This window comes from Gracilinanus agilis, chromosome 3, assembly GCF_016433145.1.
Source record: "Gracilinanus agilis isolate LMUSP501 chromosome 3, AgileGrace, whole genome shotgun sequence".
Classification (NCBI taxonomy): domain Eukaryota; kingdom Metazoa; phylum Chordata; class Mammalia; order Didelphimorphia; family Didelphidae; genus Gracilinanus; species Gracilinanus agilis.
The window spans coordinates 162,799,007-162,812,832 of NC_058132.1; the positions used below are offsets into that span (position 1 = coordinate 162,799,007).

Consider the following 13,826-nt stretch of genomic DNA (forward strand, 5'->3'; position numbering starts at 1 on the left):
TATTTCCTGTGTAGTTATAAGCACTTGGCATTTGCTTTATTTCTGACAAAAAGAAAAAGAGGACAGATTAACATTAACTTTTTGGTTTCTTTTAAAAGGTAAACAGTTGCTTTTTATTTGATTAACATAAATATTGGCTCACTTTAGTCTCAAAACAACCCTGAGACATAGGTGCTATTTTATCCTCATTTTACAGACATGGATTCTGGAGGCAGATTAAAGGAATTGCTATAAGGGTTACACAGTTCATATGGGTTGGAAACTGGATTTGAATTCAGGTCTTCCTAACTACAGGTCCAACAGTCCATTCACTGTGACACCTAGCTGTTTCATTTGACCACTTATGGGAATGGTTTTTGGTTTTATATGGTGTACTCTTTTGGCTCTCCCTTCTTTTTCTCCTCTTCAGACTTAAAACAGACCCAATCTACCCACCAGAGGTCTCTGCAGTTCTTATTTTACATCTTCAATACCCTTTGAAGAGGAAGTTCTGAAGGAACATTTATTTCTTCTCCCCATCAGAATACTAGAATTAGGGGGTAGCTGGGTAGCTCAGTGGATTGAGAGTCAGGCCTAGAGATGGGTGGTCCTAGGTTCAAGTCCAGCCTCAGACACTTCCCAGCTGTGTGACCCTGGGCAAGTCACTTGACCCCCATTGCCCACCATTACCATTCTTCCACCAAGGAGCCAATACACAGAAATTAAGGGTTTAAAAAAAATAATACTAGCATTATATCATCCTATAGCTCTTTCTAATTGCTCAAGTAAATTTACCCCTCTATGTTTCTCTGGATTTTTGTATTTGTATTTCAGTTTGTATTTCAACTTTGGTATTTTCATCAGAGATACTTTAAAATTATTTATTCCATTAATGATCCATTTTTTAACCTTGCTGGATAATATTCAACTTTTGCATGGTGAGTTATTGTTGGTTGTAAGCCCATCACTTTTGCCTTTTGGAATATTGTATTTCAAGATCTCTTCTCATTTACAGTAAAAGTTGATCCTAACTGTAGTTCCTTGATACTTTAATGGTTTCTTTCTGGATAGTTATAGTACTTTTTCTTTGAGGGAGATTTAGATTTTGACCATGACATTGCTGGTACTTTCCTTCTGAAACTTTTTCAGGAGATTATTGGTGGATTCTTTCTGTCTGTATATTATTTTCTGGGATATATTGGAGTATTCATGGAGGACTAGCACCTCTGTAGTGAGGGCTTACTAAGCTCTTTTCAGGGATGCTCATCCACCTTTCTACCTTTCACCCAGCTCTCACCTGTGAGTCCAAGAAGTTGTAGCATGGACAGCAGTCACACCCCATGAAAACTGTCTCCCCGACAAGCTAAATCAGGTAGAAGGTAACCAATAGGTCTGAAACGATGAGTTCGGGGCCATTGGAATGGTTAGATGGAAACAATTTGTTCCAACAGTGATGAAGGCAGTTGAAGTAGGCGCTATAGAACCCTTAGAGCTCGGTCAGACATTGCAGATGCTATGGTCCTCTACTGCAATCTGGTCCATAGCCAGTCATTCTGACTTTTATCTTGGCACTAGACTTCAATGACTCTGGAAGAGAGAGTGAAACTGATGACTGTGCAACTCTGCCTCCCTTAAATCCAATTATTGTTCAAGTCAAGACACCAACCCCATGATGTCATTGGTCTTCTTCAAAAAATGAAGGACAAATAACAATAACATTACTTTCTGGTTCTAATAGACCTGGGCAGTTTTCATTTATGATTTCTGTAGTGGGCACTTCTTGGCATTGTGGTGGTCAGTCCACTATTAGGGAGCTTTAAGGGTCTTACCCTGGTGTCTTTTCAGGTGAAGCCTCTGCTCTTGCTGCCTTTGGACACAGAACCTTTCAGACTGCATGTACCCTACATCTGGCCCTGATGGTACTCACTCTATCTGAAGAACCATCTTTCCTATTGCTCATGGACCTCTTGCTGATTTTTTATGTACTGTTCTGTGGTATAAGAAACCATCTGCTGTAGTTTCTCATTAGATTTTTTTGATCATTACTATCTGCTGAACTTCAGGGATTTGCTGGAGTAGGTATGTGTGAGTGGGCAGCCTGCCTCCTAGTCAGGAAACCATCTTGGCAGAAGTCCTTAACACTTTGTTTTTTAAGAAATTGCCCTTCATAAAATACTGATGTTTGGTTTGAATTTGGTGGAAATTAAGTTGATCTTATTTCTATTAGTAAAAAAATGCAAACTTCTAACCTCCACATTTGTAGCCCATGACAATCTGACTCCAGCTTATCTTTCCAGAGTTATTTCATATATTTTACATTCTAGCTAAATAGTCTTACTCATTGTACTCCAAATTCAGAATTCCTTCTTCTTTTTCTGGACCTTAATATTTTTCCCCATGCCTGGAACTGGTTCCTTCCTGGGTACTTAGAATCCTTGGTTTCTTTCCAGGTTCAGTTTGGGTACCACCACCACCTGAATGAATCCTGTTCTGGTTCCTCCAAGTTATTAGGTCTCTCTAGTTAAGAGCTTAGATGGTTAAAATGGGACTCGAGAGGAAGGGATGAACTGGGAAAGCAGAATTTATACACATAAGAAAACACAAGATAATTTAAGGAACTAGTCTTCAAGTTTTTATATGTATATAGTCTCTCTGCTTTGTAGTCCATCTTTCATATAATTTCCCAAGCAATCTTCCTAATGTATTGAACTAATCATGTTATACCTCTAATCAAATATTTTCAATGGTTTCTCATTGCCATCGGAATAAAGTATTAAAAAATTACTGATTCTGGCCTTTAAAGTGTTCTACAATCTGGCTTCAATCTACTTTTCTAATGCTATTTCATAATAATTCTCTTCATTTATTCTGCCTTTGGCAGATGTGGTGGTCCATACCTGTAGATCCTGATGCTAGGAGACTGTGCCTAGTGGATTGCTTGAGCTGGGGTGTTTTAAGCTTCTGTAGGGAGGTCAATTGAGAGGCCATGCTAAATCTGGTACCAATATGTGAGCCCCCAAGAGAAGGGTACTAGTAGGCTGCCTAGGGAGGAGCCTAGGTAGGAAAAGGAGGTCAACGCCTCCATGTAGATCAGTCAGCAGTAGGAAGAAACCCAAGTGGCTAATAAACTTCCAAGATAGAGATACCCAGTCCTACCCCCTCACCCCCTCAAAAAATTATTCTGCTTTCCAGACAAACAAAACTAGTCTTTCAGCCTTGCTCCTAGCCTACCTTTTCCTTTCTGTGTGCCTGGAATAGGGTCTAACCCCATTTCAGTTCCATTCATCAAAGTCCTTTCAAGACCCAATTTAGGCACTATGTTCCTCATGAATACTTTGTTCTCTATCTAGTCTTCCCACTTCAAGTCAAAGACATTTCCCCCCTTTCCAGTTTATCATAACACTTTGCCAGGACTTTTCATTTATACATTCCTTAGGATAAGTTATTTGTATATATGCCTATCGCCAGTTAGATTGTAAACATCTTAACAGCAAGGTGGATATTCATCTTTGTATCCCCAGAGCCTCAGTTTGATCATGTCTAAGGTTCTTCTCAGCTGGGGTCCTTTCATCCTTTAAATAATGAAGTTCCAAAGAGAAAGAAGGGGCTAGATATCTGCTCAGGTAGTAGACTCTTTCCAGGAAAGTATCCTTCTTCTCCAACAGCTATAGATAAACTGAGTCCCTGTAGAATAGGCAGGATCTTTAATGCCTAGACAATGTGCTTCCCTTTCAGCTCTATTCAATTTGGATCAATTCATGCAAAGCTTTTCAATTTCATGTAATCAAAACTGTTTTCTCTTCTGGAATTTTCTCTTGCTTGTTTAGTTGAGAATTCTTCTCCTAGACAAAGCTGTGAAAAGTATCTGATCTGGTTTTCTTCTAATCAGAAAAAAAATGACACAGCCTTTCATGTTCGGGTGGCATATTTTGTGTGATGGTAGTTAAAACCCAATATCTGCCAAACTGCTTTTCAGTTTTTCCAGCAGTTCTTATCAGAGAAGGAGTTTTTCCCTAAGTAATTTATACTCTCTGGTTATGTCAAGTTCATTTGTTTCTGACTTCTCTGTTTCATAATATACTGTTTTTTAAACAAGTACCAAATAGTTTTGAAGATGACTGCTTTGTAATATTATTAAAAAGATGCTGGAGCTGCATCCCTTTTACTCCCTCTTTTTTCATTATTTCTCTTGTTCCTGCCCTTTTGTTCCTCCAAATGAATTTTGTTATTATTTTGTCTGGCTCTATAATGTATTCCTTTTGTAGTTTAATTGGTTTAGCACTATATCTGTAAGTAAATTTAAGTAGTATTGTCATTTTTATTATATTGGAGTGGCTCATCCAAGAGCCATGAATATCTCTCCAACTGTTTAATTCATTCTTTCTTTAACCAGCATTATTATTGTATCTACAAAAGTTTTGAGAGTAATTCAGATCAACTCAACAAATATTTATTAATCCCTGAATAAGAGCTAGGGCATTTTTAGGAGGTCTGGACCTATGATTTTAATAGGTTTGGGAATTTCTGTTAAAAAAATTTCTTCTTTTAATGCAGATAGGCAATGGTCTATAGCAGGGGTTGGCAACGTATGGCTCTCAAGCCATATCTGGCTCCACCTCCCAACCAGCCAGTCTGGGAAGAGCCCCAGGATGTGCCCCAGGGGGCCCTTCAGCCCCCACCCCATATTCCAGCACCTTCCTCCTTCCGCAGGCGTTTATGGCTCTTACGGCCAAAAAGGTTGCCAACTGTTGGTCTATAGCTTATTCCACTCAAATCTCTTTCATGTAAAGAATAATCTGGAATAATGGTGGGGAAAAGGTGAAAGCAGGCAAGCAATCAAATCAAAAATAGGAGGGCAGTTAGAGTGGTGGGATGCAGCAGAAAGCAGATTAAATTCTGTGAAAAGTGACAGTCCTTTCAACTCCACAACCTGAGATTGCACTTTGAAAGTCAAATTTCTTTCTAAAACAGAGGACTGCCAATTTTTCATATATAAGGACCTTTTTTTTAACTTAAAAAACTTCATAGTCCTTTTTTGTTGGAGCTAAATGATTTTTTAAAAGACAATATTTGATGCGACATGGATTTGGGGGTCCCTTACAATAACTCTGCCTCTCCCAGATTGGAAGTCATTAATCACTGTAAGCTTTGCTGGTACCCTATCAAAGTTGCCTAGGTTTCTTGAGTATGGATGATCAAATTGGTTGTAATTCTAGGCACTGAGGATAGACCCTAGAAATTTCTCTCTATATATCCTTTTTACTCACATTCCTATCCCTTCCCTTTTTCTACTTAAAATGATTTCTCTGTTAAGGTATTTAATTTCTTTATAATTTTCTTTATATGATATCTATATAATTTCCTCCCATTAGACTGTCAGCTCCCAGAGAGTTGGCACTGTTTTTTCACCTTTCTTTGGGTCTCCAGTGCTTGGCACAATGCCTAGCACTATATTAAATGCTTATTGACTGACTGACTTAATCACACTAAAGCCCTGACATATATCCCATAAAATAAAATCATGTACAGGATTCTTATATATAAAGAGCTTTATGAATTGGGTTGGAGAAGGTAGAGGAGAATAAGAGAGGCACATGTGGGGAAGAGTTGGCATCAGCTGCATTCCCTAGTCTACAGAGTCTCTTAGTGTGTTCTGACATCCTCCCCAATGAAGCCGATCAGTAACTCTCTACTTGGGCAGCGACACAAATGTGCCTGTGCCTGAAGGGGAAGATCTTGCAATGGGATAGGGGTTCTGCAAGACTCCCTTCTGGACAGAAACCAAAATCACATATTCATCCTGCCTAAGGAACATCCTAAGAAAGTGGCATTAGCAGCAGCCTGGAATTTCTCTGATCCTGAATTTTCTCATGGCCATATCTGGGTACTTAGGAAGGGAAATCCCAAGTACTGGAGAAGCCAGCTGTGGGCTATCTCAGAGGCAGAATAGAAATGTCTTGAGGCCACGAATCCTGAGAGCACCTGTCTGGTTCTCCACCACAGCTTTTTGGAGACCCTCAGTGTCCCTTCTAGCTCCAATTCCAGTCTTGCTCCAACATCCTGGGCTCCACGGTGATGAGATGGGGTATATATCTCAGCTAAATTTTTGCAGATCTGGAAAAGACCGAGGAGAGTCATGGGACTCAGTTTCTTTGCAAATGAGGTCTCTCTCTCCAAGTTGGTCACTGCCACTTCCTTTCTCTGTTCCCAAATCTGTTCCTAGACTCAAGGTAATATTGCTTTCCTCCCCTTCCCTTCTGTACCTTTGTCCTTCACCCTTGGGGGCCCTCCCCGGTCCCTTCCCAAGGAAGTCTCCATCCCTATCTAAAAGAAACCAGAGTAACTTTCCAGGTAGATCAAAGGCCTTTTGTGTCCCACCTCCCCCACCCCCACGCTTACAACGCCAGACTGTGTTCTTGACCTTTGGAAATCCATTGTCGGGACCATTGCCATCCACATAGTACATGAATCGGAGCTCTGGGGGGTAATTGCTTCGAGCCAGGCCAGTCACCAAGGGTATGGTGTGGCCCTCTGAGCCAGGGGCCTCACTTAATGCTTGTAACATTTGGTACTTGCACCAGGGGTCCTGAAGGAAGTGGGGGGTGATAAATAACACACAGCAGTGGCTGCTGCCCATCGCCTGGCACAGTTCCGACACGATGGCACCGCCTGGGGTTGCGTCTCGAAGATTCAGGAAGCATCGAAGTGCATCAGGCTCATTCTCCAGATAGGAAACCAGCTCCTGGGCAGGTATCAGGTCTTCCTCACTGTGGCACACACACACGTCATAAGTCTTGCTCCAGCGAGAGCCACTGCTCCTGCTGTCTGTGTCTGCTAGTTTTGGGGTGGGAGCACTGGTAGACTCCTGACTTGGAGGTAGAGAACTGCTTTGGGAAGGTAGCTCGGAGACATCGTTAGTGTGGCTTTCTGACCGTGCATGGTGTTTCTTGGGTTTATGCAGAATCTGCCGGAACCAGCCTGAGAGAGTGAGAGAGCAGAGCGATAGGGAATGAGGGTAATCTTGACAGTAGAAGAGGGAGTATTTGCATTAAAAGGATGGAACAAAGGGAAGGACGGAGCTGGCTCTTGTTTGGTCCCAGGAAAGCTTGGGTCATCACTGGGAAAAGGAAGAAAGAGAAATGAGAGAAGGCAGCTTGCTAGGTTTAGTTAGACACAGCCCAGCAAGGCCAAAGGAGTTTGGAACAGTAGGAATCTAGGGCTTCTCTGAGCTAGATCCTTTCTTCTCAGAGGGGAATGAGGATAGTTGGGACAAGCATTGAAATGGAAAGAGACAAGTCTCTGTGCCCTGGGCATTATAGAACCAGGAAAAAAATCTTAGAAAAGAAATTGGGTGGATAATCTGGGCAACTTTTTTTTTTCCAGGAGGTATGAAGTCTTTATTATATAATACACTTCTCTTTCTTCCTGTAGGATTCATAGAATTATAAGATTTAACTTTGGAGGAAGAAGTTGTGAGGTTAGAGGTCATCTAATCCAAATCCTTCATTTTACAAACAGGGAAACCAAAACCCAAATAGTCACACAGCAAATTAGTGGCAAAGTCAAAACTAGAAAGCAGATCTTTCTGACTCCTAGTTCAGAGTTTTGGGGTGGGAGCACTGGTAGAATCCTGACTCTAGTTGTGCCTTATTTCCTAACTTCCCTGAGATTTCTGTCCAGGAGGCTCCCCACCCCCCCAAAACCCCTCCCCGCCCCAGATATGAGAACTATATATGGATAATAAGGAAGGAGCCCATACCCAGCCCTTACCTTGAAAAAAGAGCCAAATCCTAAAATAGTTGATTTACTCACCAGCCATCCTGTTGAAGTCTCCTGCTCTGGGAGCAGGGAAATGAAGGTGAGGTGGTTAATGCCGCTTGACTTGAGCTCAAAGCTGATCTGGGGGAGGCAGAGCACTGATGGGACAGGGGAAGCCTCAGTCTGGATCAGGTGTCATGGAACAGCCATCCTGTGAGGGATAGTCTCAGCTGCCATCATGCCATCACAGGACAGTCCCTGGGCCTCAGAGAGTGAGCTGGCTGCTAAATTTAGGACCCTTTCTGTCCTAATGACCCATAGGATTTCTGTCTCATGAATTTCCATAGGACTGGTCCACAGTTACTAGAATTCATTTTTCATTAAACTCAGATCAGTATAGCAAAGTCCAAGTCCTTAAGGTGCAGGGGCTAATAAACTCAGCATGCTCTAGTTGGTCATGATGGCCACAAGTCCTAAAACATTGTCGTGAGACAATCTGGACTGCCTAAGCCCGTTAAGGATGGATGCTGAATGAAACAGGGCTAGAAGATGGCTGTAGAGATTGGTAGGTCAATCAACAGACTTTTTTTAAACCCTTCCTTCTATCTTAGGATGAATACTAAGTATTGGTTCCAAGAGAGAAGAGTAGTAAGTACTAGGCAAAGTGACTTGTCCAGAGTCATACAGCTAGGAAATATTTGATGTCGGATTTGAACTCAGGACCTCCTGTCTTTAGGCCTGGCTTTCTATCCACTGAGCAACTTAGCTGCTCCAGTCAACAGGAATTTTAAAAGAGCCCATTATGTGATAGGCACTGGGTATACAAAGACAAAAATGAAATAGCCCTTGTCTTTAAAGAGCTTACAGTCTATTGCAGGGGTCGGCAACCTTTTTGGCCATGAGAGCCATGAATGCCACATTTTTTAAAATGTAATTTCGTGAGAGCCGTACAGTGCTCACAGTGCGCGCTCCTGTAACAGAGCCTGAAAAAAAAAATTGACTTTATGGCTCCTGCAGAAAGAGCCGTATCTGGCCCTCAAAAGAGCCAGATATGGCTCGAGAGCCATACGTTGCCGACCCCTGCTCCATTGGGCAAGATAATATGTAGACATCTACAAGTATACAAAATAAATACAAGGTAATTTTCAGAGGAAGACTCAGATAGAAGGTGATGCTTTGAAAGGAATAAGTGATTCTAAGAGAAATAAGGGAGAGCTTCCTGGTTAAGATGGCGGCAGAGTAAAAAGCAGCTGCTTAACCTCTCCTAACCAAAAACAGCTACCTGGGGTCACCAGGGCCTGTTCCTGAGAGCAGCAATACTTAAGACCCCAAGAGACTAAAGAATGCACGAGGACTTTGAACACAGACCCTGAGCGCTGGCACAAGTGCGGGCTCAGACGCAAGCTCAGACACGGATCCTGAGCACAGGCATGGACCTTGAGTGGGGGCCCAGTGCAGAGGGGTGCACGACTGTGGAAGCAGCGCCCTGAGACTGTTAAAGGAGCCTCGGGCAGAGGAACAAGCAAGGGGACCACTAGGAGGCGCGACCCCGAGAACAACTAGATCTGAGACATCAGGAGCCTAAAGAGCTCAGACAGACCCTGAGTGTGAGGATAAACCTGAGAGGGTGCAGGGCTAACAATGGCAAGCCAGAGACAAGAACCCCAAAAGAGAAAGATCATCAAGAAGAAATCTGTTACACTTGACAACTTTTACTCAGATAAAATCCAGACAACAGAGCAAACAGCAGAGGAGAACAAACAAGTAATCATATCCAAACCTTCCCAAAATAATGAAAACTGGCCACAAGCTATTGAAGAGTTCAAATCTGAGATGATGAGAAAGATGGAAGAGATTTGGCGAGAGAAGTGGGAAATAGCTCAAAAGGAAATTAACAGGTTAGAAGACAGAAACTCCAAATTGGAGAAAGATGCCCAAAAATCAAATGAAATGGTAAGCAAATTGGAAACCAAAATCTGGCAAGAAAATAACAGTTTAAAAGGCAGAATTTCACAACTGGAAAGTGAGGCAAGTAAATTGAAGACCAGAAATGACCAGATTGAAAAGGAAAACCAAAAGATTATAGTTGAAAATCAGTCCCTAAAGGCTAGAATTGAGCAATTAGAAGCTAATGATCTCTCAAGACAGCAAGAACAAATAAAACAAAGTCAAAAAGACTGATAAAATAGAAGGAAACATGAAATATCTCAATGAGAAAGTGACAGACCAAGAAAACAAGTCTAGAAGAGACAATGTGAGAATCATTGGTCTTCCTGAAAAAGCAGAAATTAATAGAAATCTGGACTCCATACTAAAAGAAATTATTCAGCAAAATTGCCCTGAAGTTCTACAACGAAAGGGCAATATAGACATTGAAAGGATCCATAGATCACCCTCTACACTAGGCCCAGAAAAGACAACCCCCAGGAATATAATAGCCAAATTCAAGAGCTTCCAAGTAAAAGAAAAAAATCTTACAAGAAGCCAGAAAGAGACAATTCAGATATCAAGGAGCACCAATCAGGATCACATAGAATCTGGCAGCCTCCATGCTAAAAGACTGCAAGGCTTGGAATATGATATTCAGAAAGGCAAGAGAACTGGGTCTACAATCAAGGATCACCTACCCATCAAAACTAACTATATACTTCCAGGGGAAAGTTTGGGCATTCAACAAGATAGAAGATTTCCAAGTATTTACATAGAAAAGACCAGGACTAAATGGAAAGTTCAATATCCAACCACAAAAATCAAGAGAAACATGAAAAGGTAAATAAGAAACAGAGGGGAAAGAAAGAAAACTCGTATTTTTTAAATTTGCCTCTTTAAGGGCTTCAATATGATCTAATTATTTGTATTCCTACGTGGAGAAATGTTATGTATAATTCTCTGTAAGGAACTCTATTCACTATTATAGTATTCACTATTATAGTAATTAGAAGAATTATTCATAGGGAGAGGTTGGAATACTAAATGGTCTAAGATGATATGGGAGTGGGAAAGAGGGGGGTGAATAGTAGAGGACACCAAGAGAAACTTGAATGAATAAGAAAAATAGGACATTCTATTACACACAAAGAGGGCATGGGAAGGGGAAGGGATGAATACTATTATAAGAAGGAGAGGAAGAGAGCATTAAGAGGTAATATTTAAACCTTACTCTCAGTGTAATTAACCCTGAGAGGGAAGAGTAGCTATATTATCCATTGGGATATAAAACTCTATCTAACTCTACTGAGAAAGTCAGAAGGGATAAACAAAGGGAAGCAGGGGAGTGGAGAGGTCATAAAAGGGAGGGGAGAAGAGGGGGGGGGAGGGAATTCATTAGGCCTTAAAAATAAAAAGAGGGGAATAATAAGGGAGGGGGTAGAAAGGGAAGTAAATCAAGGGAGGGGGCAAGGGTTACTGGCATAAAGCAAACCATTGGTTTAAAAGGAAATAGTGTAAGAAGAAGGGGTAGAACTAGGAGAGGATACCAAAATGTCTGCGAATACACAACTGATAATTATAACTCTGAATGTGAATGGGATGAACTCGCCCATAAAAAGGAAGCAAATAGCAGAGTGGATTAGAAACCAAAATCATACCATATGTTGTCTACAAGAAACACATATGAGGCAGGTGGACATACACCAGTTTAAGGTAAAGGGCTTGAGCAAAATCCTTTGGGCCTCAAATGAGAAAAAGAAGGCAGGAATGGCAATTATGATTTCTGACAAAGCCAAAATAAAAATAGATATGATTAAAAAAGAAGGGAAGATTTGGAATAACAAAAGATCAAGAATATCAAGGGAAATAATGAAAAAAAATGTGAAGGAAGGGGGCCTAGCAGTACCAGATATTAAACTATACTATAAAGCAGCAGTAATCAAAACAATATGGTACTGGCTAAGAGATAGAGAGGAGGATCAGTGGAATAGACTTGGGGTAAATGACATCAGCAAGACAGTGTATGATAAACCCAAAGAGCCCAACTTTTGGGACATGAATCCACTATTTGACAAAAACTGCTGGGAAATTTGGAAAACAATATGGGAGAGATTAGGTCTAGATCAACATCTCACACCCTACACCAAGATAAATTCAGAATGGGTGAATGACTTGAATATAAAGAGGGAAACTATAAATAAGTTAAGTGAACACAGAATAGTATACTTGTCAGACCTCTGGGAAAGGAAAGACTTTAAAACCAAGCAAGAGTTAGAGAAAATTACAAAATGTAAATTAAATGGTTTTGATTATATTAAACTAAAAAGCTTTTGTACAAACAAAAACAATGTAGTCAAAATCAGAAGGGAAACAACAAATTGGGAAAAAATCTTTATAATGAAAAACTCTGACAGGGGGCTAATTACTCAAATATACAAAGAGTTAAAGCAATTGTATAAAAAATCAAGCCATACCTCAATTGATAAATGGGCAAGAGACATGAATAGGCAATTTTCAGGTAAAGAAATCAAAAGTATCAATAAGTACATGAGAAAGTGTTCCAAATCTTTAATAATTAGAGAAATGCAAATCAAAACAACTCTAAGGTATCACCTCACACCTAGCAGATTGGCTAAAATGAAAGAAGGGGAGAGTAATGAATGTTGGAGGGGATGTGGCAAAATTGGGACATTAATGCATTGCTGGTGGAGTTGTGAACTGATCCAGCCATTCTGGCTGGCAATTTGGAATCATGCTCAAGGGGCTATAAAAGAATGCCTGCCTTTTGATCCATCCATACCATTGTTGGGTTTGTACCCCAAAGAGATCATAGATAAACAGACTTGTACAAAAATATTTATAGCTGCGCTTTTTGTGGTGGCAACAAACTGGAAAAGGAGGGTATGTCCTTCAATTGGGGAATGGCTGAACAAACTGTGATATATGCGGGTGATGGAATACTATTGTGCTAAAAGGAATAATAAACTGGAGGAGTTCCAGGCGAACTGGAGAGACCTCCAGGAACTGATGCAGAGCGAAAGGAGCAGAGCCAGAAGAACACTGTACACAGAGACTGATATACTGTGGTAAAATCGAATGTAATGGGCTTCTGTACCAGCAGCAATGCAATGACCCAGGACACCTCTGAGGGATGTATGGTAAAGAACACTACCTACATTCAGAGGAAGAACTGCAGGAGAGGAAACATATTAGAAAAGCAACTGCTTGAACGCATGGGTCGGGGTGGACATGATTGGGGATGTGGACTCGAAACTACCACACCAATGCAACCACCAACAATTTGGAAATAGGTCTTGATCAAGGACACATGATAAAACCAGTGGAAATGTGCGTTGGCCATGGGTGAGGGGAATGCGGGGGGTGAAGGGGAAAGTAGGAGCACGAATCATGTAACCATGTTAAAAATGATTATTAATAAATGTTTAAATTAAAAAAAAAAGAAGGGAAGGTCATTACATCCTGATTAAAGTCAGTATAGACAATGAGGAAATAACACTGCTCAATATGTATGCACCAAATGGCATAGCAACCAGATGCGTAAAGGAGAAACTGGCAGATCTCAAGAAGGAAATAGACAGTAAAATCATACTAGTGGGAGATCTAAATATTCCTCTTTCAGATCTAGATAAATCAAACCAAAAAATAAATAAGAAAGAGGTAAGAGAGATGAATGAAGTCTTAGAAAAATTAGATTTAATAGATATGTGGAGAAAAATAAATAGGGACAAAAAGGAATACATCTTTTTTTCAGATTTCACAAAGATTGACCATGTAATAGGGCATAGAAACATTGCAAACAAATGCAAAAGAGCAGAAATAATAAATGTAACCTTCTCAGATCATAATGCAATAAAAATAATAATTAGTAAGGGCACCTGGACAAGCAAATCAAAAACTAATTCGAAATTAAATAATATGATTCTCCAAAACCAGCTAGTCAAAGAAGAAATCATAGAAACAATCAACCATTTCATTGAAGAGAATGACAATGATGAGACATCCTACCAAACTATGTGGGATGCGGCCAAGGCAGTATTCAGGGGGAAATTTATATCCTTGAGTGCATATATTAACAAATTAAGGAGGGCAGAGATCAATGAATTGGGCATGCAACTCAAAAAATTAGAAAGTGAGCAAAT

At 40.5% G+C, this 13,826-nt stretch overlaps 1 protein-coding gene across 2 annotated transcripts in view; it reads right to left on the reverse strand.

The window, feature by feature from the left end:
- Positions 1–5,510: 5,510 nt before the first annotated feature.
- The window catches only part of LOC123240638 (TIR domain containing adaptor protein), an 18,944-nt gene continuing 10,628 nt past the window's right edge, over positions 5,511–13,826 (reverse strand). The window contains exons 4-6 of one of the 2 annotated variants that reach the window (XM_044668344.1): positions 7,792–7,948; positions 6,401–6,957; positions 5,511–6,093 (exon numbers count right to left, since the gene is read on the reverse strand). In XM_044668344.1, the coding sequence (XP_044524279.1) occupies positions 5,848–6,093; positions 6,401–6,957; positions 7,792–7,798 (810 nt within the window). In that variant the 5' untranslated portion in view covers positions 7,799–7,948 and the 3' untranslated portion in view covers positions 5,511–5,847. Of the gene's footprint in view, positions 6,094–6,378; positions 6,958–7,791; positions 7,949–13,826 lie in introns of both variants that reach the window. The other variant, XM_044668345.1, reaches the window with a different exon arrangement.